Here is a 24,922-nt window from a genome sequence, read left to right on the forward strand (position 1 = left end):
CTGTTAGGAGACCCCCATCTTCTCCTCACAGTTCCCAGAGCTCCTAAGGAAGAGCGACTGATAAGCCACACCGGGAACTGCAGGTCTGTGAGAGGAATAGGGGTCGCCTAACAGCTCTCTGCGTCTTTAGCAAACTACATTTCTTAGGATTCTCTGGGGATAAGCCATGCCTGTCAAAGCAGAATAACAGTGAGGATGTGGTCACAGTGCCAAGTAGCCTTGGATCCCAATCTTATGAATGTGTGGTGGAAAAAGGTGGCAATTCTCTCTCCCCTCACTGTCAATTCAAGGAACACTGCAGGTACTACCAACATATCTGAGGTGTACCCATTAATCACAGTAACATTCAAGAGGCCCTCAACTACACTACAGCAGCCAGTTACTCTTTACATTTTACCTATTAAACCTTGGCATGCCAACTGTTTTTCCACATTTCAGTTCTATCACGGTGGTTGCTTTTTTGTTCCTCTGTGGACACTCGTGGCCGTTGGAGTAACTGACAAGGATTCTATCGTCTGAAACAGAAACATCACGTTCTTGTCAATTAAAAGGCAAGATACAATGTTCTTTTGAACCAACACAAAAACACAAGCAATGCTTTGCAACCAAAAACGAACCAACACTTTAAAATCATGCCAGCCAGTCACCCGCACCCCATTTTGACCTTGCATTAGTGACATTTCCTTCAATGTAATTATTGGTTCTTGTAACAGAAGAGCTCAAGATTTTACAGCTAGGTCAAATGGCCCAAAATATATCAGAATGTTTGTGAATTTAGTTTTCAAAGATTAAGTGCAGCTCTTTCATAAAAGGTAAGGACCAATTGTTTAAGGAGTATTTGTCCTTTGGGGAAGGTTTTACCAAGTATTAAAGGCACTTCTGCACAGGCCAGTGTACTGAACAGCAGACAGAATCCACAGCCTGTTGAGGCTTTACAGCAGACTATCTAGTAATTTATATAGGGGCTGGATTACACCAATGAATGTTGGGTATTAAATGTTAAGATCTGTCTATGCCTCAATAAAAAGTCTAGCTTAAGCGACCCTGATGAGAAGAAATAGAAAACTAAATATAATATAGATTTCAGCAGTTTAGAGTAATAAATGTAAATAGACACATTTTACATTAAAATATTTACTTCAGTTGCCCCTTTTTTAAAAAAAAAAAACATGCACTGTATTTAGGTACATACCTGTTACATTTAGTTTCTGAGTATGTACTAATCCCAGAACCTGCACAGCCCCGTTCTGACTTCTCCGGCAAACACTTGCTCGTTCTGGGCAACCTGTGGGTCCTTCGTGGACTCTTTGACAGAGATTCATGTAGTAACTTTAAACGGATGAGGAAAAGAAAACAATTAATAGATCAGCCTAGTATATGACTGCATATTTACCATAGCTATGTGTACTTTAGGCTAAAACATTTAAATTCTGCACCAAGAAAAACTGAATGCAGCAACCTGCATAAATTGTGTAAACTGAATGACCATATTTTTCCGTCTATAAGATGCTCCCATGTATAAGATGCCCCCTATTTGGGGTGACTCAGATTTAAGAAAATGGGGGTGGTGTGGCTCAGAGTATAAGACGTCCCCTAATTTTTGACATTTTTTTAAGGAATGTCATACATGGAAAAATAGGGTAATTTGTCTATTTGCTAGTATCTTCCATAATTTTGGTATTGCGTGTCACAGTAGTGTTCTCCATTTCTCTTTTAATCATTTGGGGACTACCGCCATCTCATGTCTTCATCTCTTCTTCTACATTAAGTGGACCAAGTCTTTCCATTCCCCTCGTACTAGTTACCTTTTAAGTCTTCTATAAACCTCAACAGTTCTGTCCTGAACCTTTTCCTGTTTGGCAACTTCTGGAATCATAGTAAGCCCAGTATTCCAATGACACTGGGCACTGCCAAGGAGCAACACCACTCCTGGCTAATGTGCACCTCTTTTCTACTGGTATACCTCCCCATTCTTACCTTGAGATACAAACCCTTCATGCATTCTCAAAGAAATGAGATCAAAAGACACAAGAGTGCAAAACCAGTTAAGCACAGTCCCAACTGTTTGACACTGGCAGCCTCTTGTCTTCAAAAGTTAACACCAACATTTGTAAGATGACTGTCCTATCCTTCAAATAAAAATGTACTGGGAATATGGTTTCCAATATAACTGTAAAACAGACTCACGAGCTGGTCTTGTCAGCAAAGATCCAAGATCCCGTGAGGGAGGAAAGCACTCTCAAATCATAAGTTTTGTGCTTCTGAATAAACTTGCACTCCATTTTCCTGGGCGGACACACAACTTGCGTCTTCCATTCAAATGTCACTGCACAGCCATTTGTCTCACTCAGTAGTTGAGGGCTCCCATCATCAGCGTTGTCATCACACTTGAAAATAATAGTTGATTCCCGGCGGCCATTTCCTGCAAGACACAAGCAAAGGTTTCACCATCATAAGAAACTGTAAATCCACGCCCAAATTCTGACCACCATTTCACCACAGTACACAGGCGGCAACCATGTAGAATTTGAGAAATATTTGCAAGCACAGGGAGCATAGCTGGCACCATTATATTCCTGGTTTTGCCAAAAAAAAAAAAAAAACAACTTTAAAAAGCTTGACAACTTTGGCCAAAACTAAAACATGGCAACCCTAAGTAAGCCTACAAAAGTGTTTGTTGCTTTTCTTTCCTGTGGTTGCTGCTCTACCCCTAGCTACCAACTTGTTCCATCTGAACCTGCCCCAAACTGCATGAGCATTTTTCCAAATCTTGCTTACCGTTGACACAGAAACCCCATTTTTTGTCTCTTGCGAAGTTATTTGTAGTGGCACACCATGGCCTCTCTCGTCCCTCCTGAATGCATGTGTTGTACGTTTTACCATTGTATTGGAAAGGGAACACACAAAGCTCATCCAGATCAGTCACTGCAAGTGAAAGGAAATATCAATACATGCAGAGAGAGCCACAGGCTGCACCTTTCATGAGCAGGCGATTCCTGCAGACAAGCACACTGGGTAGCCACTGCCACTCGTAATTGAAGGCAATGGCTTGCATCCCATATTAGTTCTACTCAGAGTAGACCCACTGACATTGAATGGCAAGATGAACACAAGTCCATTCATTTCAATGGATCTGCTCCTAGGTATTAACTTTGCCAGATAACCCATTGATCCACAATGACTAGTTATGCAATCGTGACTGATAACTTCATGGGGGAGACTGCTGTTAACTGTGACAAAACTGTAATTATTTCACAGCTGTCATGCTAATTCCTTTCAATTATTATTTTTCCCAATATAAACTGTGCGTGTTTAATACACACATATGGAGGAAGGAACGATCACCACTCATTGTTCAGCCCAGACACCGAGGTCCAGCTCCAAGGGCCTTCTGGCGGTTCCCTCATTGCAAGAAGCCAAGTTACAGGGAACCAGGCAGAGGGCCTTCTCGGTAGTGGCACCCGCCCTGTAGAACGCCCTCTCATTAGATGTCAAGGAAATAAACAACTACCTGACTTTTAGAAGACACCTGAAGGCAGCCCTGTTTAGGGAAGCTTTTAATGTTTAATGTTTTATCGCATTTTTAATATTCTGTTGGGAGCCGCCCAGAGTGGCTGGGGAAACATAGTCGGATGGGCGGGGTATAAATAATAAATTATTATTGTTGTTGTTGTTGTTGCTGCTGCTGCTGCTGCTGTTGTTATACACGATTTTGAATTTGCCAGAAATATGAGGTTCAAGTCTACAACAAGCAGGCACAAATAGAGTTTCAGCCTTAGAAAGATATGCAGATCTGGTGGGTTTTGCCCACCTTCCTTGTCTTGGCATTGATACAAATCAGACAAGAAACAGGAAGCTGTCCTAGGAGGGTCACAACTTTGCGCTTTGCAGAAGCTCCATTTCAAAATTTCCCATGAGAAAGTACCCAGGGCTACTACAGTCTGCTTAGCCTCAGCTAAGTTACCTCTCGCTCAAAAATGAGAACCTCCTTCTTGCAAAGGGCTGCTGCGAGGGTGAATGAGCTATGGAAATAATGCTGCTTTGAGTTCCCCTTTGGCTTAGAAGCTGGTCAAGTCTAACTACCACATGGGTGTGGGCTTAAAAGCCTTCTCAAAAGTAAAGACTCTTGCTAGCTTTAGAAGGCCTTACCTGGAGGGCACTCATCACCACCCGTATACTGCAAAATGACAGCTTCATCTTGATGCCGGTAGTCCATTTTCCTTTCATTTCTGTTGCCAAAGGAGACGGCACTGTTGCCCGAGACCAGGCACACTGCTGCATCTTTGCACTTTCCTTGGGGCACACCAGCAGCACCAGAACACACCCCTAGGTGGTAATTCTTGGGCCCAGCAGAGATCTGTATGGGCAAACACCATTGTTAAAGTGCAAATAAGAGTAAATGAAAAATGTTAAACATGTCTCCAATATGCTGACGTCCAGAAGACTGGGAGCAGAAACAGAGCACAGTGTTACTGTCATCTTGGTTTGTCTAGTTGCTTAAGAGAGAAAACAAGAAGGAGGACAGTGAAGGCTGCCATGGGAAATCTTTACTTTGGCTGCTGCTTGCAAACAGATGGTGGTCTCAATTTCAGCAAGCAGTAAAACTTCAAGAGCATAAGAGCCCTGCAGAATCAGAACAACAGGTCCACCTAGCCAAGCATTCTGAACTCATGCTGGTGAACCAGAGGCCTTTGGGAAGCCAAAAAGCAGGACATGAAGGCGACAGCCCTCTCCCGCATGCGTCCCCCACCAACAGAGGCATGCTTCAAAAATAAATACTACTGGAACCACTCAAATACTAACTTAAGTCAGTCTCCCCCACACACCCCAATTGTTCCATGTAACCATTGTTTGCAAAAAGCTTTGGTCTTCCCCTGAAAAAAACCCCTGAATATTCCAACTAGAGTTTCCATCCTGGAAGAATTGTATTATTAGTCCACACTGTGAGATCACCTAGGGAAACACCCCATGAAACACAGTCGCTTGAACTTTCAAAAGCCTTCAGAACCGAATAGATGCAAGTTACACCCCCTCCCCCAAAGGAGATAGGGGCAAATCAAGTGACAAATGCAGTGGAGTTCGCAGCAGCCCGACTGGATACTTTTGGGGAAGGGGAATAACCAAAGCTGGCATATGATGCCAAACCAACTGAGCTGGAGATGCTGAGGATTGAACCTGGGACCTGACGCAGGTAAAACACCTGCGCTGCCGCTGAGCTACAATCCGTCGCTTAGCACAAAGCTTGAACCAACCCCTTTCCCCCCACCATGACAGAAACAAGGTTTCAGTTCAAGGCATCCAGCTCCCTCATTGGCCACAGCACCTAAAGTTTGCAGCACATCACCTGGTAAGGCTTTGCAGAAAGTCTGGACAGGTTGAAAGTGTAGTGCAGCTGCTCATCAGCTACCGAGCAGCCCGAGACGTCCACTTTATCAGGGCAAACAACTGGAGTGCTCCATTCGAATATGTATTCGCAGGTGGACTGCCCTATCATTTTTGGCTTTCCCTGTCACCAAAACACAAACAAGAGAAAACAGAAAATTGTTTAGGCTTGGCTTACTGCAACCTTCTTATTTAGGAATCTGATGCTCAAGAGCAAACTTTGGGTTAGCACTGTGATTCGTCGGATCAAAACAAAACATGGTTCGGGTGCAACACTAAGCCTGTGATTATGATTGGTTGCTCCTGCACATGCCAGAGACAGCTGTGTGTTCACAGTAAGCCACTATGATGTGCAAATGCTGCCAGCGAAATTAATCCCATTGCATTCGGACTGTTATAAGGTATATATTCATTTCTTCATCTGGACAAGTGCTGGGTAAGGTTGTAGGTAGCTAATAAAAAGCTGATCTGCCACCATTATTCCTCTCCACCACTACCCCCTTATGGTGTTTTAGACAATGGCTCGGACTTCCGAGGCCCAAACACATGTAACCCAAACAGTTGTTTCCCATGTTCTCTGGTAGTGCAAGAAGCCAGAGGTGATTTGGGAGGCATCAGTGATGGACTCTGCAGGAGTGAGTGGATAACATCAACTCTCCCCCATGTGATTAAGGTTCACAGGATAACTGAGTAGCACTAGAAATCTCATCCTGCAGAAACTCTTGTGCCAATGAGGCAGAATACAAATGCCCTTTCTCCCCCAAGATTTGTACTGTCTACATGGAGAATCACTTTGGAAACATGCCATGCACTTATGCTCAGACTTAGACCCATTAAGCAGAAGAATTTACCTCTGTGATGTGGGGCTTGATAGAACATTATGGACACAGTGTTCCTGCTGTCTGCGTAATTTGCTGTCAGCATCCCTCATTAAATTCACATTAGAATCATCAAGACATTTTTAAAAAGCAGGAACAGCCTTTGAAGCTAACAGAACACATCTGCCAAGGCTTGCAACATTTCCAAACGTACACAGAGATGTAAAAAAGACATTAAATGCCAGGTATTCTGACTGCATGTACTTCATATGCAAGCATGGAACCTGCTAAGCAACACACACACACACACACACACACACACACACACACGGATTCTAAGAATCCCAGCTTTCTATTCAAGATCTTGTGAAGAAAATCTAGCAAATACTCAATACCTTCCACACCCCAAGAAAACTGGCAATGCCTTGCACATCTCCCTGCCCCTCTCCAGTAGCAGCTACTCCATTCCTTAACCCCCACCCTAAACTTTCATGCCCTTCCTATTGCCCATTGCTCAACAAAAAATTGGACCACAAAAAGCTTTGGATACCTGGATTTTGGAAGAGCAACGTGTTTTCAGAATTCAGGTCTACATTCAAACTCTGCAATGGTGACTTAGTTATAGAGTTTAGAAATAACTAGCATCTTTTATGGTTGAGAGTTCATCAGAAGTATAATTTGGGTGAGTTGAGGGTCAAAGATGGTCAGAGGCAAAATAAGTATTTCCCGCCTCATGTCAAGGAAGATTTTAGTACTGAGTTTTGAGTTTCTGTGGGACATGAGTGTAATGCACTTTGAAAATCTCTGCAGCAGATGCACTACAGGCTCTTGTGGCACTTTGCAAATTAACATTTGGAACAGATTTAATCATCCTTCACTCAATTCACTTTTGTCCTTTCCTCCCAAAGATTCTTCTCTTCCCCACCACCACCCTTGATTCAGGCTTGGCAGTACGCAAAATAAGATGACCATTACCAGATTTGTCCCTCTGCTGCAATGGAACACAATGAGAGAAGAATATTTGAGACTTTTATCTTCCAGACAAGGAGTGCTACTGTTAAAAGCAATGTAAACTTCATGTGTTGCAGGGTTGAGCTTGGGAGGCGAAGTAATACGGCCAATATCCTAAACAAGAAAACACAACAAATTAACTTGGTTGTGACACTTTCACACGAAGCACTGGCATGATTTTCCAATAGTGCCAGCGAGCACCAAGACAAGATGCACAAAAAACCAAGAGAGGATTCCTTTTCACATGGGGAATGGCAATGAGCAATGGAAACTGCAAGAGCAGCTTCACAAGTAATGTGGAACAAGGCGGCAATGTTCTTGGGTTGTACAATGATGGTAGACTAAAGGCAGGGTACTGGATTTTTGAAGGCAGCCTCACGTTGAAAAAACTAGTAACACAGAGAAGTTAATTTAAGCATTCTTACAGATGTACCAATTTATTAAGTAAATGGAGCTTTCACCTAATGGTGGACCATTCAACAACGCACTTCCCCTACCTGCAGCCTGAAGGGAAACAGCCCAGAATTCCACCACCTCATCCCACATGACATACAGAACAGCTGTAAGTGTGTCCCTCTTTATATGAGAGGCCAGGCGGCAAATTTAATGTATTACTCATGGTTGTCCCATCTTACTGTCTTTGGTCTGCTGCCTTCATCCAGTGTCAAAGATGGAAAAGCAAAGAGAATAAGCAACTTTAGAAAGACAGTTAGGACCAAGAAGTCTGCATTTTGGTACTGCAAAAAGGCAACAGAACTAGCACAACTCTCTGAGGCTTCCGCACATGGCCCTAGAATCCAAAGCTCCTTTGTGTCAGGCTGGGGGGGGGGGATTTGAGTTGAGCAGGTGTCCCTGCACCCAGCTCTGCCAGTCTCTGTGGGCTGCAGCCTGCAGAGTGATGCCAGCATTGCTCCTTAGGCACCAAGTTCCCCATTCTGCTCGCTAAACAGGCAGGCAGGCAGGCGGAAGTGCCACCAGAAGGCGCTCCACTAGCAGCAGCCCATGCAAAGACCCAAGATGGTGGCTTTGCGGGAGAGGAAGGCACTGAGCTTGCCGAGGTCCCACTAGATTTGCCTGCCCCCAACAACCTTCTAGTCTGGTTGGTGTGAGCAGCAGGGCTGTGGGCCCACCACTCTGTTAGGCCCTGCCAGAATTTCAACTGCAGCCTTAGGACAGCATCCAACAGAAATTTGATCATTATAAAACAATCTGGCAAAATAAAAACATTTCCACGTTTATTTTCAGACTTTCCACACAATAAGATCACCACATTGTTTGGGCTGCAATACAGTTCAATGCTGCCTGTTTCTCTAATTTTTATGGGATTTTTTTCCTTTGAAAGGATACACCGCACTCTCCCACAGACCACATCACAAATTGATTTTGGAACACATATTTTGTCTTGAAATAGGTTTGCCAAGAGTTGTGGGGATCTGTCGGCTCAAAAAATAGCCCCAAAGCCTTGAGTACAAGTAAAAAGTTATGCACTTCTTTGGATACAGACCATGGTTTTGTAAGCAGCCACTTCTGGACAGTACCCCGCCCCCCGGATTGTGAGGGTGAGAGAAGGAAGAATGTACAAAGACATCCCTCTTTTCTCAGTGGTTCAGACCACATGCAGTTATAACAATAGTCACCATGCAGAATCAGTGACTTGTCCAGAGAGAGGAGACCCTCAATTAACCATAAGCCAACATACTGGCTATGAATTATGAAAACACTAACACATCTGCTAAAGAGGATTGTTTGATACATAGGGATAACTTACTATAGGAGGACCAGTAACTGGAACCATGCAGACAGCCGCTCCAGGTGGACAGTTGACATCTTTGATGGAATTCAATGGGCGGCAGATATTTATATAGAAATCTGGAGTAAGGTCAGAGGAATCATCAAACGTCTCATCAAATGCCTCATAGGAGCCCGTCCGATGTATCAAAGGAGAGAGGTCAATTATTGTGCTGCCATTTGTAACTGAGCATTCCACCTGTTTGCAGTGGGAGGAATTTCCACAAATCAGCACTTGCAGCTACTATTCCCCAAATGGCAACAAGCAAAAACGAAACCTAATTTATCGGGGTCTGTTCTTTTCTTAGTGCTCCCCACCCCCTCTACTGCACTGCAAGCCAATGTGTTCATTTGATCATGTGTTCAATCTGATCCCATCCCACCCTGAATCTCCCTTCAGTCTCTTTGTACTTCTCCAGCAGAGGTCACTTCTGTCTTGGTCCTAGATAAACTTGATTGAAAGCAAATACCAGTGAAATGACACATGTTCCTGGGCTGAGCCATAGGCACAAGAAGATCAACTCTGCAGTTTATTTATTGGTCAAGGCAATAACAGCTAAAGGCCTTGATTAGCCTCTCCCTTCTTGACATTTCTGCTTCACAGCAGTTGCTGATGCTTTGAGAGCACTGCTAAGTTGTCCAACACACAGTGATATACTAATCTCAATTGGAAAAGAGGTCTCCATTGACCTACTGTTGGGATTCTTCTTCTCTTGACTGTTACTCACAACACGGAGCTCTGGAATTGACATAATGCTACCCAGTGTCAAGGAACTGCACTGTTGGACTGTGAACTCATTCATCCCCCCTTTCCTACTCCCTTGCATGCAAATTTGCTCTGCCCTCCATGCCTGGGATGGAGGGGGGTTGTGACTGACCATTAATGATTTGGTTAAGTTTAATATGAATTCCGTTCCAGATATCCTGTGGATATCTACTGTTCCCTTAATCAAATGTAGAATTATGCCTGCACTATACCAGAGTTATTGGCAATAATTGCATTATTTGGCAGGACTTTCAACTTCTCATCTGGCAACACAATTATACTGCCTCTGTTCTACTGTTACCTAAACAGAACACATCTATTCCTAAACAAAACAAAACCAAAAAGCCACCAGCTACCCCCTTCAACAAAAAAGAACAAGATACCACAAATTTTATGGATCTGAGAATTTTGTATTGCCTCATTAAAAAAAAAAAACCAACATCTTAAACCCGTGCCTTTTCCAACTTAAAAATATTGCTTGCAGGCACTGTTGTTACTTTGACATTTTAGGTAACAGGAGCTTGATGAAACTGCCAATTCACTTACCGGACTCTCTTCTTCACAAGCTAAAGCCGTATGCCAAGAGAAATAATAGGCACATGCCGCTTCATCGAAGGAGACAAGGAAGGGCTGGCTACCTGGCCCAGCATCAGGCCTGCACACAAAGCTGAAATAGCTTGTATACTTCAGGTCAGGATTTGCAGGGCAGGACTCTCCTTCGCTGTAGCTAAGTTTCAAAACTCCATCTTCATAAGTTAATGCTTTGGTCAGTCTTCCAGCACTGACTGGTTGCTGATGGCCACCAGTGACACAAACACCTATTAACAAGTTTAGAAGTGCAATGGGTGGGTTATGACGGAAGGAAGTTTGAGTTAAGCAGCTGTGCAATCCACTCCTTGGGCTGTTATATTTCAACAGAACTGAGAGGGATTACATTAGTTACACCAAGTAGTTGAGAACTTTGAGGACTTTGCTCAGAAAAAGGAGGGTGTGAACAAAATGTTACAGCATGTGGGAAGCACTCGTTCCTAGAACACTGGGTTAAAATTGTTCGTTGATTCACTGGGCAGCCTTAACACAGTCACTTGCTCTCAGGCTCAGTTCCCAATCTATAATTGGGAAGAACTGTGACCTGCATCTAGTTTGTGCAAGAAAATAATAGAATTCAATGTTAGCATTTTTAATTAGGTGAGATTAGATGATTCACTGGGCCACTTCCCACATGCTGCAGGGCATGATCCTGCACTTCCTCCTCTATGCACCCAGCATTTCCATCCTAACAACAATGGGAACAGCCATTCAAGTGTGCCCGCAAAATCCCAGTCTGTATAGGCCCAAATCCCAGTTGACATGCCAGATGAAGTGTGCAATCTGATCAAGAATCTTATACCCATATGCATGGATGGCCAGTCACATTAGAGGTGGCACTGGTACACAGAGTAGGCAGGAAGGAGAGCAGTACAGGGTAAAAGCTATTTCCAATTAAAGTAGTAAAATTGCTGGTTGGATTAGCTTGGTTATAAGTACAGAGACAGTTTCATGAGAACTCCACAGAACTTCCATGAGCTCCACTGATATGTCCAGGCTTACCAACTCCACTGCCACATGGACCTCTGGCTTCATCACACACACTCAGTTGCAATATTCTCTGGTTCCTGTAATCATGGACAGTATAACCATCCTGCCTCTTTAAAGAATTAAGGTCAAAGAGATGGCCTGCAAGAAAAGGGAGGGGGGAGAGGATAATTTAGCTTTTTAGCTTCCCTGCAGAGAGCAATTGAGATTTTTGTTTACCCAAGGAGTAGACCTTGGTGATGCTTTAAATCACAAGATGACCATCAACTCAGATTGCTTTCAAAGGGGATTAGAGAAGTTCATGGAGGAAATTGTCCTTCTGACTACGTATTACCTCTAGGATTAGAATACCAGTTGTAGGGAAACACAAATTGGGTGAATGCTGCTATTGGGTATCCTTGTGGGCCCCTAGCTGGGCACTGTCAACCAGGATGCTGCACCATATGGGCCTTTGATCTGATAAAGCAGCACTCTTGTGTACTTAGACATACACTTAGGAATGCGAACAGGCACATGACCCATACAGGTACATGCACTAGAGATATGGGATTGGTTGCAGCACCTTGCTGTGTGCATGCATACACACACACTAAAGGAAGGTTTACCCAGTGTTGCGTGTGAAGCAGCCCATAAAATGAGGTAGCAACCACTCTCCCTCAATTACAGACAATCCACAAATAAATGTGACATTATTGGTAGCTTATGTTGTTTGCCCTCACAGAAGTATTTGTGTGTTCTGTTTCATATAACCTTCTGTCCTATCAGTGGGTATCTGGGCATCATTTTTCTTCCACAGAATAGCTGTATCCTGTACAATCGCACTGTAGCCCCAATGCAACCTTCCACTTGCGTTTTATGGGTGCATTCCCTGTGATAAAACAGGAATGACATATACCTGCAAGATTCAGGAGTTAGGGAAGGGCTCTTGCTTTACATGGCTCAATCCCAGGCATAATCCTTAGCATATTCAGGTGGGGCTGGGAAAAGTCCATCTGAAACCCTAGAGAGCTGCTGCCAGCCAGTGTTGACAATACTGAGCTGGATGGGCAGCCTGCCTGCCTCAGTATAAGGCAGCTTTCTATGTTCCACCAATGGACATGAGCAAGAACAAGTAACTATCACTAGGGTGTATGAGGCTGCTCCCTTCAGATTAGCCTGGGATCTCCCAAGATGGTTATTTGAGAGTCCTAAGTTCACTATTGCTCTCTCCCATGGCGGAACGATTAAAGGTTGATTCCAGTTACAGCTACCCTGACCAGGCCCACGTGTGTGTCAAAGGCTTACCTGTAAGAGGGTTGGATACTGTGCAATTGTTGTGCACATTGGTTTTCAGAGGGCACGCAGCAGCCGTGAACCATATAAAAGTATATTCACAATCCTCAATGGCAGTTATAAGTTCAGGCTTGGAATCCTGGACAAAAATGGATATGAAAAAGTCAACTTCTGCAAAACTTCTGTGCTGGGGTACTGGCAATATTTCTTGCAGCACACTTTACCCTTTTGGGGGAAGGCAGCAGGAATGTTGACCCCTGGTAGCAGCCTACCTTCCCTTCAGAAGGTCTTAGCAAAGTTATTGTGGCCAAAAGACACAAAAGCATAAATCCCCTTGGACATCCATCAGTTTAAGCTTCTGTTATAGAACCCTCGTCACCACCCAAGATTAATCTGGACCACACACTGTTTGTTTCCTTTCCAGGGAACTACTCTGCGACGAGTTCCGCAGGGCAGCACAATTACTGCCTCGTCCTGCCAAGTGTTTTATTACCCACAGCTGCAGATTTGGGGGTAAATTTGTCATCTGCATGCTATCTAAGATTCCAATCCAATCCCATGGTACATTATTACCCCCAGGAACCTATGCAATGGCGCTTCACATTGGGGGGGCGGGGGCGAGGAGAGACATAAAAAATCCAACCTACTTAGGCATACTTACAACTGCATTTTCGTCACACTTGAAGCGGATTATTGTAGACTTCTTCCTGATCTGGTCTGGACACTTCTCACCATTGATGTATTTAATAACAAAAATGCCATTTTGCCATTGGATTCCCTCAGACACCTCACCCAAGTTTATATACTTGGAACCATCCATTAGGCAGGCTGCAGAATCCGGTGAACAAAAATCTATGTTTGGCACCAGAAAAGAGGGTGGGGAAGAGAAAATAAAGGGTTGAGCGTTGCCTGATAGCCTACCCCACATTCTCTTGGTGGTGGTGGTGGTGTCTTGGCACAAATAACATATTCAAGAAAAGCTACCATAAAACTTTAGAGTCGATTCAAGCACACGTTTCTGAGGTGGCTACACCACTTCAACTTAATTCAGGGAAAAGTTGGGGTTTCTGAATGGGCAAAGTCTATATTATTTTTCAGAAATTGTTTCGACTTTATTTTTCAGGACCACAATACCTCAAGGACCACTTCTCCCAAAATGAGATCATCATCTGAGCTCTTCTTTGTGTGCCTCCTCCATGAGAGGTCTGGGGGGTAGTAGCAACATGATAACAAGCCTTTTCTGAGATGGCTCCCCATTTGTGGAACGCTCTCCCCAGGAAAGGTCATCTGGCACCCTCATTACATATCTTTGGGCACCAGGCAAAAATGTTCCTCTTCACCCAGGCCTTTGGCTAATTAAACTATCTATGGCCTTTTAAAGGGGGTGTTTGTTTGTTTGTTTGTTTGTTTGTTTGTTCGTTACTATGTTATGTGTTTTTGTGTTTTTATATTGTAAACCACCCTGTGATCCTCAGATGAAGGGCAGTATAGAAATTTAGTTAACAACAACAACAACAAACTTGCTGGTGTGCCAGCAAAGATTTGGCACACTGGGTCAACTTTAGACAAATACCTCCCCACATAAAATTGAGATGGCATAGTTCCTGGGCAAAGAAACAACACATATAATTAGCTCTATGTGTCATTTCTATATACTCAGAATCAGCACATCTAGTAATAAAATTTAGAGTATTTAGTTTATTACCTGCCATCTTAATAGTAAGATGTTTGGGGTGTGCCAGGGAAAAATACCTTATCTTATTAACCTTCAATTAAACAGGGAGGTATACAACATTACCGTGGTACCTCTAGTTACAGACTTCATCTGTTGCGGGGTGCCATTCGCACTCCGAAAAGTCTGTAACTAGAGTGCCACTTCTCCGCATGTGCGAAGTGCGCAGAATGCTTCTGTGCATGCATGCGTGGCGAAACCCGGAAGTATACACTTCCGGGTTTGTCGCGTTCCAAGCCGAAAAGACGCAACATGAACCTAACGCAACACAAGTCATATTCAGAGCAGACCTATTGAAATAAATGGATCTACTCCCAAGTATGTCTTGGTTTGCTGTTATTCCCAAGAACACATTCCACGACTATACAAAAATAAATACCAGGGTTAGGAAAAAACATTGCAAAGAGCAATAGGAATCAAGGACAGTGTGTTCACAATCAAAGGTAGGAGCTGTTCCATTTACTACTCTTTTACCATGTAAAAAACCTATGTTCGCATTCACAGTGGGTTACAACAGTACTTTTTAATCTCTTTTCCCACATCCAACTCTTTGGACACCAATGTTCTCAGTTTCAAGGAAGCTATGTAGGTCATTCCTCCCTTGCTCCAGGGTAATTTTTAAGACAATGAGGCAGAACTGGTACACTGTTGCACAGAGAATGCTAGGAGAAGAATCAGATTACAGGATGCTTACAGCTTTCACTTAGCCTTAAATAGGACACAGCAGGTTTCATAACACAGCTGCAGCCATAAAAGAGTGAAGACAGCATTCACCTGCTCTCTCTACATGGAGAAGCCCAATATGAGAAACAAGACGGAACCGGTGCACAGTGGATTGCCTTCTTCATAACACTCCAGTTCCCAATATACAGCTTATGTTGCAAGCAACATCAAATTTTGCTATGCTTTTCACCTGGTGTCGAGGCAACAGACAGGATGTTTAGCTGTGAGGTAAGTGGGGATAAGTCTTCCCCCTCTCCTTAAGGGATCTTGGGGCTCTGGTCACTCTGCTACAGGCTCCAACACTACTGCCACACACACGTTTGGGTAGCAGCAATGGGAAGAACTTGATTGTCAGTGGGTGTGGCTTTCCGCCTTCTAACATTTACCCAGCAGGTAGTCAAGGCCATGCACTTCTAACAGCACATGGGTTTGCGGAAATGCCTTGCTATGGTGAAGTGGTCCCCAAAAGAGCTGTGGCCTCCCTTCTTTCCCACCCTGCCCCTGTTCAATCCCTCTACTCGGCCCCACTCCTGCCTGCGGGCACACGCAGCCTGCGCTGTCTCTCCAGTTCTTACCCGCTCCTCGATGTGGCACCAAAGATTTACACACATTAATGTAGTATTTTTGAGTAGAGTTAGTCATTGAAATGGCTTCCCAGTTCTCCTTATGCCGTGTCAGAGAAGAGAGATCGTATGAGTTGCCGGTACTGTCTCTGCAACAGAACAAAGGACGTTTTACAGCAAAAAAGGTAACAGGATACATCCTGCGGAAAAGCACATCAGCAGTGTAAGGAGTGCCAAAAAGTGCCATAAAAATCCAAGCAAAATTTCCTGTCCTGCCACATAGCTTATCTAGCAGAACGACCACCACTCTTCTGTTAACTACTCTAGCAGCGCAAAAGCTTCTCAAGTATCTAGGGGTTCCGTATCTGAGAATCTGTACAAAAAGATGGTCTTTCGACACCCACCATCTCACCACCACCCTCTTGTTAGTTGTTTCTGCTGATGGCTGGGGAACAAGAGTTCTCCCCCACCCCCAAAAAATCATCACATTGAATAGCTGCTTTAATGGCCTAGGCATCACCATTTAACACAGACGGAACAGGAAGCCCTAAAGAAGGGGTGGGGAGGAAATAAATTTATTGTTTTGACAGCCAGGTGAAGGCAACTTACTTATAGGAGCACTCGATAGACCTGGAAGGTGGGCAGGCAAGAGGAGTGTGCCACTCAAACAAATAGGTGCAATCCTCCATTTCCTTCAGAAACACTGGCTGAGAAAAGAAAGGTAAAACCCCCCACAACCCGTTACATACAGAAGCCGACAAGACCAGTAGGGCTGAAAGCAGACAACCCTATCCCATCCAAGGTCTGGACTATGGATTATGCAAAACAGTAACCATCTGCAAAAAGGAGCTTCTGCTCCAATGCACCATCTACATCTTATACTGGGGAAATGCACTGTGGTCCTATTCATACAAAAATTTAAAACAAGACCAAATGGATTTTAATCAGAAGGGTGAATCTGAAGTATTTTGGCTAACATAAATAACGGATTCAAGCTCATCACCTTGGCATGTGCTGCTTTCACAGTACACTTTATTTGCTCAGCAGTTTTTACCTTTTCTTTTTTTAAACAAAGTAATTTTGTTACTAACAAATTTAGCTGCCCTAACAATATTTGGGTTTTCAGTACAGTGGTGCCTCGCAAGACGAAATTAATTCGTTCCGCAAGTCTTTTCGTCTTGCGAGTTTTTCATCTTGCGAAGCACGGTTTCCCATAGGAATGCATTGAAAATCAATCAATGCGTTCCTATGGAAACCGCCTTCAGACCAGGTCCGGGGACAGTCTGTCCCCCAACCTCTTCTGAAGGCCGGCGGAGGGGGGGGGCGAAAGTCTTTGCTTCCCCCCGCCTGCCTTCCCGGGACAGCGGAGACTTCTCCGCTGTCCCGGGGCGATTCTAAAATGCTGGTGGGCGGCAGCGAAGCCTTCGCTGCCGCCCGCCAGCATTTTAAAAACCCCGGGACAGCGGAGGACTTCTCCGCTGTCCGGGGCGATCTTAAAATGCTGGTGGGCGGAAGAAATTCTCCGCTGTCCCGGGGCGATTTAAAAACCCCCAGGAAGGCAGGCAAGGGGAACAAAGACTTTTGCCCCCCGCCCGCCTTCAGAAGAGGTCCAGAGGGCTCTCCAAGCTGCGGATAGCAGCCTGCTGCCCCGCGCGAGGGGCGCTCTTAAGCAGAGCGCTCCTCGCGTGGGGCAGACATTCGCAGCTTGGGGAGCCCTGAAGGACTTCCCCTGCAGGGCTCCTCAAGCGGCGAATGTCTGCCCCGCGCGAGGGGCGCTCTGCTTAAGAGCGCCCCTCGCGCGGGGCAGCAGGCTGCTATCCGCGGCCTAGGCGGGAACTCTTCTGAAGGCTGGCGGGGGGCAAAAGTCTTTGTTCCCCTTGCCTGCCTTCCTGGGGGTTTTTAAATCGCCCCGGGACAGCGGAGAATTCATTGCTGTTCTGAATGTTGGCGGTGGGGAGGAAAAACCCTCCTCCCACCGCAAGCCCCGGGAACAGAGAAGCCCTTCGCACCTTGTCCTCTGTTCCCGGACCTCCCACCGCAAGCCTTAGGACAGGTCCGGGAACAGAGGAGAAGGCGCGCTGCGCTTCCCCGCTGTCTCCGGAGATTTCCCTATGGGCTTTCGTCTTGCGAAGCAAGCCCATAGGGAAATTCGTCTTGCGAAGCCGCTAAAAAATCGGAAAACCCTTTCGTCTTGCGGGTTTTTCGTTTAGCGAGGCATTCGTCTTGCGGGGCACCACTGTACTTTTGGCCCACCCTACTTACCTGGTTCACATGCTGCATATAAATAAGCTGAATGAGAGCAGAATGAGGATCTACCTGTGCAATTATGATTGGTGCCACATAAAGTCAGTGGAGAGGGAAGGGCAATGGCAATTATGGAATGAACTTGCAGATATCAAGCTCTATGCACATGGGTGCATGGTGGATGAAGTGTTCATGGGCACACCTGTGCAACCCTGATCTCCAACTGCACATATAGCCAGCAGGGGCAGAACGTAAATCTGGGAGATGTCTCGATGACTCGCAGTAGATCAGTAAGTTCCTGATTCCCAGTTGTTTAAAAATACCAGCACAAAAATGACTCCTTTTCCTCCTCTTAATTATACAGCTGAAACGAAGAAAGCTTGCCGGGGCCAGGGCAGGGAGGAGATCAAGAGTGGGATTTTTTGTGCACAGAAGTATTGTGTCTCCTCTCCAGTCTGGCATGCAAAGTAAAATTCCAAGGTTCAGACTATTTTTATTCAGACTATTCTTTTTCACCAGGCTCTGGAAGGTGGATCTCTAGGTTCCAGTTAATTATTTAAAAAAAAAAGAAGCCCATGCAGATCCTGCAAGTCTGATGTCTGCCCACCCAGGCTCTATGAGGTTACAGCTATGTGTGCCTAGAGCTTATGGCTTTGCAGGAAGAGTTACATAAGGGGTTTTGACAATCACATCTGAGACTAACACCCAAGTCTGCTTACCTGCGAATTACTTTCAGGATCACAATAGAACAATATGGCTGTTGACCGCTGATATACCTTGTGGCATGTCTCCCCGTTGGTGTAGTTAATTTTGATTAATCCATTTTCGTATGTCAGCTTTGTAGTTTTCAAACCTGAACAGTGAGTTATAAAGAGTATATTAACTGAAGGCATAGGAGTTTTGGACTGTAAACATTAGCCATATAGACTAAAGCTAATTTGGCCTGTGGGCTCAGTGGGTCCCCCAATGCTGCCTTATTTTGTAGTCAGCTTGCAAAGCACACTAAGGAATGACAGCTCTAAAACGAAAAGCTTAGACTCATCCCATTTCAGTATCTAGTTGTTTTTTAATAGCAATTCCACCCCCACTGATGTTAAGATTGATGATTTGTTGAAATTGGGGAGGGTGGGGGGGTATGCTGTCCTGAGCATGACCTGGGACATGATATTGGCTCTTTCCCATCTCCTCTTCCCAGTGTTCCCACTATCCAACCCAGTTTCCACTCAATACACTATAGAAATGCAAGGACATCTCCAGAGGGGCTCTACAGGAAACATGACTCAACACTCTGCACATACACAATACTTAACTTGTTTTCAGGCTGCCCAACAAGAACATAAATAGAAATCAAAACACATTATATAATAAAATGTATTCATGTAAAAATAAAGGTGTGTGTACACATGTACTTTATTTACACCCCACTCTGTGTGTTTAGTTACAGAATGCATACATGTGCATGTCTAGTGCCTGAGTGTGCATGTGTTCATACACAGAATCTGAGCACAGTGCTGCATCTGATCAGAAATTGTGGTGGAAGTATGTGGAGGGAGATGCCATCTCCAAACTCAACTGGGTTCAAGGTTATTTTACTAGTTCTCAACTGTGGACTTCAAGGTCAAATGCTAATACTAACCACGGAAGACAGGTGAATGTTAGCTGTGGGAATAGCATACAACAGCCATCACAGCTACATGATGACTTACCGTATTTTTCGGGCCATAGGATGCACCGGCCCATAGGGCGCACCTAGGGTTTTTTTTTGGGGGGGGGGGAAATAAAGAAAAAACTTTTTATTCCCCCCCCCAGGCGCGGGGCTGGGGCAGGGGAAGCCCGAGCTCAGCGCACCCCCAGGCTTCGGGGTGCAGACAGCTCTCCCACGGCTTCTGGAGAGCTGCCTGTTCTGGGGGCTGGGGTCGGGGGAAGCGCACCAACCCCTCTCGCTCTCCAGGCTTCAGCGAAAGCCTGCATTCGCCCCATAGGACGCACACACATTTCTCCTTCATTTTTGGAGGGGAAAAAGTGCGTCTTGTAGGGCGAAAAATATGGTAGCTGGAAATATCAGGAACGTCAAGAGGTATTCCTTCCCTTAGATAGAAATACTAGACAAATGTGTGGATTTTAAAATAAAACTATTTAAGGTGGACATTTGTTCTGGAAGTACACCTTGATGCTTCATGCATCCTCCCCTCTGAAGCCAGGCAAACTTCCCCTGATATATCCAAGCCGCTGCATCCCAGAATGACATCTTACCTGCTATTTTTTTAAAGCTGGGGTCTCGTTTCTTAATTTGACATGCCGACACAACATCTGCAGTTGTTCCTGGTTCATTGCACTTCCCCACTGTTAATCCATCACAGACTCTGAAGTAGTAGTCATATTCCTCAGTGCTCACTTTCACATCCTTCCCACGAAGCGGTGTCAGATCATACACATGACCATACCTTGGATCTTTTACTTGACAGTTCTCACCTTAAAAGAACACCAAACCCAGGGGAATGTTATTCACATGCACACAAAGCCTTATTAACATTTTCTGAATATGAATTTGTGCATCTGTTCATTTCAGAACGTTGCAGTTATTTTCGGAAAGTTGTTTTGTATGAGAAAGGAGTCCATTTGCAAACTTTAATGCAATCATTCCATAACAAAAGCTACGTATGATTATATTATTTTCTACTCAAAATGCTTTGCAAGTTAAGATCAGCCGTGCTATTGTATCTGGAATCACAGTAGATAGATAATTTAAGGCCATCTGAATTGTCTTATTTCTTCTTGCATTCCAATTATGTACTACTTTTTTGCCAAGAGTTTTAGACACATTAGTTAAATAATTTTATTTAACTACAAATACTTACCCTCAACCCTGTGCACAGGACAAGCTGCTATTGTTCTCCAAAGAAACACAAACTCACAGTCGTCTTCATGTTGAAACACTGGTGATCCCTAAGTAAAAAGGAGGAGTTTGTTGTCAGCTTTATACATAAAGTTCTGTTTATCTCCTTATAGAAACTCAGTATATAAATTCACCCACCATTAAGTTATGTCACCAGGACTCAAACTGATCCAAATTCCTTGTAGTGAGAAAACCTGTGAATCTAAGATACTTGCTATTCACTGATCTGTTCAGGGTTATTTTATATACCTGTTATGCGGGAAATCAGCCTGAAGTGTCACTGAAGGGTCTTTTTCAAGCTACTGGCACAACTAATGCTAATACTAACCACGGAAGACAGGTGAACTTGGCACAAGGCGCTGCAATATTGACGCAATCTTTTCAGTTGTACCACACAAAGCAGATTACACAGAAATGTTTTAAGGAGAAATTACCACTATATTGTAGAACAGCAAACATAAGCAATGAGAGAGAAGAATCCCTTTTGAAAGCAAAATCTGTCTTCTCCTCAGATGTTTCTTGAGCAGATGGCAGTTGGGGGAGTGAAAGGCTGCCTTAGCTGGAATATGAGGAGCCAGATGATGGCACCACATGTACATGTGTCCCACATACTTACAGTTTTTAGAGGGGTCTACCTGGAACTATGTTAATTCACCATAACGATTTGAAAGTTCAGAACGTCACAAAAAATGAGAGAGTTGTTGCTTGCTCAGGAAACTGGAGCACAAGAATGAATACTGCAACTCATTTGCAATACTGAGGTGTAAAATGTACATTCCACATCAGTATTATTAGGGTTCTTGAAGTCCGCTTTGTAAATAAGCTGCTATATGCTTTGCAAACAGAAGCAAGCTTGATCAGCTACTCTGGAGAGCTCAGCTGCTTCCTATCTCATAACAAAATAATGTTGCTAGTTCTAAGCATTTGAATTCTCTCCAGATGGGGGAAGAGGAAAGAGAGAATATGATCAAATGTTAGTGGCAAGTTACAAGGGTCCCTATGCCACACCTTGTTTGTTGGGATGAGCAGTAATCACTCCAAAATGACCATCTGGGCAGCAAAGGATGCAACTATGTGGCAGCTCTGCATGTGGTACTCACTCACTCACTCACTCACTCACTCACTTACTTGAAGGGCTACTGGCCCTTTTAGGCTGGAAGTGGAGGAAGGACCCTAGCAATGCATGCAAACACAGCTCCAGAGCTGCACAGGCACAATGGGAAGGGGGAACTGCAGCTATGCAGGCAAGCCCTTCAATAGGCTTGCAAGGTTGCTAAAGGAAGTCAATTTTTTTTACATCCAGACCATTCGGCATCAATAGACAGACCCAAAAACTTACCATACTTTGATCACACTGGAAGATGATCCGCGTTGAGTACTGCCTGTTACCTTTGCACGTGTCCCCACTTGAGTACACGATACTAAGGGACCCATCAGCGGCAGCCTGAGGACGCATGTGAATCATGCCAAGACTCTGACCTTTGTCCGCGTATTTCACACAAGATCCAATTATACCACCTGCAGCCAAAAGGAACACTCAAACATGTGCTTTTAAACTCCACTAAAAAATTGCATTAATCTCTTTTAAAAGAAGGTCAGAAGTAATTCATAACAGTTTTCACTTTAAGAGTACTGAAGCCAGCAGTGCCTGGGCTGACCACCAATTGCACTTCGGGATCCAGTGAATGGAGCTCCACCCATTCTTCAACTGATTCTTTCCCCCTAAAGCCCCTGAAAAACAGTTTCAAAGAGTTCAGGAACCCTGTACTTCAGGCACAATCTCTGTAGTGGGAGTCTCTACTGGATCAAAGTCCCTTCTGTGAATGGAAGCAGGTCCTGCTCAAAGAAGGTCAACTCTGGATATAACTCGGTGTAAGTCAATGAATTACTGAAGTGGGAGTATTTTTCCTCTAAGTTATTAAAAACCATTACTTTGTAATCAATTTCTTTTTAGTAAAAAGAAGTTGCCATAAAAGTTCTCTCTGCCTTTTTATTAACAGCTTAAGGGTGCTTGCCCTGGCCATAAAGCTCACCAGCTTGGCATTTTCACATAAGATTCCTGAAACTAAAACTCAGTTCCAACTGTTCTTCCATAGCAAAATATAAATTCAAAGTTTAATCCAACCCGAGCAGGAAAATAAGATTAACTGCATGCATCCTGCACACCAGCGTGCCTCCCCATAACATGCCACAGCACCCTACACGTAGCAGTGACTATCTCTGCATCTATCAAAAGGCTCAGAAACTGTTCATCTGGATTTCACCAATCCTCTCTCAGTGGCAAGTTAAAGTTAGAGTTGGCTCGTGGATGTCTGAATAATTTGAATGCCAAGTTTCTCTAAGCATTCACCAAAGCTACCCAGAGGGGCTATGACAGCTCTGCTGAGAAGTATCAGGGCAAAGAGGTGAATCAGAGACTGCCAGGAGTGAGGAAGTCAGAGAAGAAGGGGAACTGAGGTGGTGGGATATAGCCTGTTGCACTGATAGCCCCTCCATTCCCATAAACCAAGTCTAATGCTTACCAGGGCACCCTGGTATGGGGGGAAGACGCTTGCAAACACTTAAAAAGAAAGTTCTTCCTTTTGCATCTTTTGATGTATCCAGGGCAATCCAAGGCTCACTTGCTCTGCTTAAGTCACTCAGGTCATACTCATTACCAGCTGAATCTGAAAAATAGTAATGCCAGAAACCACAAAATGCTTAATTAAGCTAAGTCTACAATATTCAGTTGACTCCAGTTTAAAGGATTACAGTAAGCCAAGCCAGGCAGCCAAGATAGCAAAATGCTGTGTGATCATGTAAAAACCAAGAAGTATAAAGCAAAGACAGGCTGAACAGCTAAAATCACAATGAGGCACAGAGAAGGGGACAGGCCAGAACCGAATGCCTTGACTTGTGGGAGTGGAAGAGCTTCTGCCAGCATAAAATCCAAAATGGAGGGTAGAAGGCAGCCTACACAAGGCAGATAAAAAAAGGCGAGGAGGAACAGAATACTCAATGTCTCCAAAACATACTGAAAACTTGAATGCTCAACATGTGTTGCCATGAACATTCTTCAAGAGCACTTACTGAGAAGAGATTTTTTCTCCCAACTCTTTAAAGAGAGATGTTGGTTTAGTAGGGCGGAAAGCCTCTTTTGGGCAAGTGCCCCTGTGGAAGATTCCTATCAGCACCTGTCAGGTACTCCATTTTGTATCAGAAAAACAGTTTCACTACATTTTTTATAGAGGTTGCCTCTTTATGTTTGCTGTGCTAGGGCAAAGCAACCATTGGGACAACTCAATGTCACAATCACTATGCTATTAAGCACAAAAACAAAACCTTTGGCTGGAACAGCCAATGGATTTCGTTTAGAGTGGAATGCCTTAACTTTCAGTGAGTTGATGGTAGTCAAACACTTCAGGTGTTCTAAGGCAAATGCTTTTCAAAGCAGCCCAGTTTTAAGGCAAGGAAATGTAAAAGCTTTTGTGGGGAAAATACTACATATGGTTTCTGTATGTGGCAGGGGGAATACAGATTTCTTTATGCTCTGTGTTCTTTAACAGTCTCCCACCCACCCCAAAGTGCATCCTAAGGGGAAAGGAAACTATAAGCATGTTGGGAACAAGTCATAGCACCTGCTGAAGAGAAGGGGGAAGGAAACATGCCACCTGCAGGACATCTCTACCACTAAAGCAGATTCGAGTGACCTTTCCAATGAATTTCCCTACATTCATTTACTTACCAGTAACTTGACAATCAACTGGAGATGGTGGGCAGGCTAAGGCCGTGTGAAACTCAAAGAAAGTATTATAAATTCTACGTGCAGAGTTAATGTCTTCATGCACAAATCTGAGTTGTCCGGGGTAGGAGGATTGATTGCAGATAAAGGTCACAGTGAAAGTGTCATTGATTCCTAAGGAGTGGAAATAAAAACACCAAAAAGTATAAAGTAAACCCACATGAGTTATTTGACAAAAAAAGGTCAGAGCTCCAACTATCTGCCATTTTTAGAATTTTGCGTCTACTGAAAATTCACCAGCTATGACGGGAAGGTCAATGATGCATGCTGTCGCTGCACTTTGCTTGAATTCACAAAGGGATGTTTTCACTCTGTCATAAACCCACTTGACAGGAACCAAAGAGAGAACCTCCCCACTTAACACCTCCTAA

The 24,922-nt window shown here is 44.2% G+C and overlaps 2 protein-coding genes across 2 annotated transcripts in view; one reads left to right on the forward strand and one right to left on the reverse strand.

Annotated features, from left to right (window-relative positions):
* Nucleotides 1-24,922, reverse strand: part of IGF2R (insulin like growth factor 2 receptor) — a 68,438-nt gene that overhangs the window by 8,333 nt on the left and 35,183 nt on the right. The window contains exons 23-42 of the mRNA XM_079971846.1: nt 24,495-24,665; nt 23,293-23,436; nt 22,110-22,288; nt 20,733-20,820; nt 20,128-20,346; nt 18,594-18,727; nt 16,240-16,337; nt 15,643-15,779; nt 13,274-13,464; nt 12,625-12,751; nt 11,356-11,481; nt 10,312-10,583; nt 8,980-9,198; nt 7,176-7,325; nt 5,345-5,506; nt 4,150-4,357; nt 2,779-2,925; nt 2,188-2,422; nt 1,193-1,329; nt 398-515 (exon numbers count right to left, since the gene is read on the reverse strand). Of these exons, the coding sequence (XP_079827972.1) occupies nt 398-515; nt 1,193-1,329; nt 2,188-2,422; nt 2,779-2,925; nt 4,150-4,357; nt 5,345-5,506; nt 7,176-7,325; nt 8,980-9,198; nt 10,312-10,583; nt 11,356-11,481; nt 12,625-12,751; nt 13,274-13,464; nt 15,643-15,779; nt 16,240-16,337; nt 18,594-18,727; nt 20,128-20,346; nt 20,733-20,820; nt 22,110-22,288; nt 23,293-23,436; nt 24,495-24,665 (3,262 nt within the window). The remainder of the gene's footprint in view (nt 1-397; nt 516-1,192; nt 1,330-2,187; nt 2,423-2,778; nt 2,926-4,149; nt 4,358-5,344; nt 5,507-7,175; nt 7,326-8,979; nt 9,199-10,311; nt 10,584-11,355; nt 11,482-12,624; nt 12,752-13,273; nt 13,465-15,642; nt 15,780-16,239; nt 16,338-18,593; nt 18,728-20,127; nt 20,347-20,732; nt 20,821-22,109; nt 22,289-23,292; nt 23,437-24,494; nt 24,666-24,922) is intronic.
* LOC307213767 (proto-oncogene Mas-like) overlaps nt 13,871-24,922 on the forward strand; it is a 60,333-nt gene continuing 49,281 nt past the window's right edge. Inside the window, exon 1 of the mRNA XM_079971932.1 lies at nt 13,871-15,295. The gene's annotated coding sequence lies outside the window, so the exon portion shown is untranslated. The remainder of the gene's footprint in view (nt 15,296-24,922) is intronic.

This window comes from Podarcis cretensis (assembly GCF_951804945.1).
Source record: "Podarcis cretensis genome assembly, chromosome: 3".
NCBI classification, from domain to species: Eukaryota; Metazoa; Chordata; class Lepidosauria; order Squamata; family Lacertidae; genus Podarcis; species Podarcis cretensis.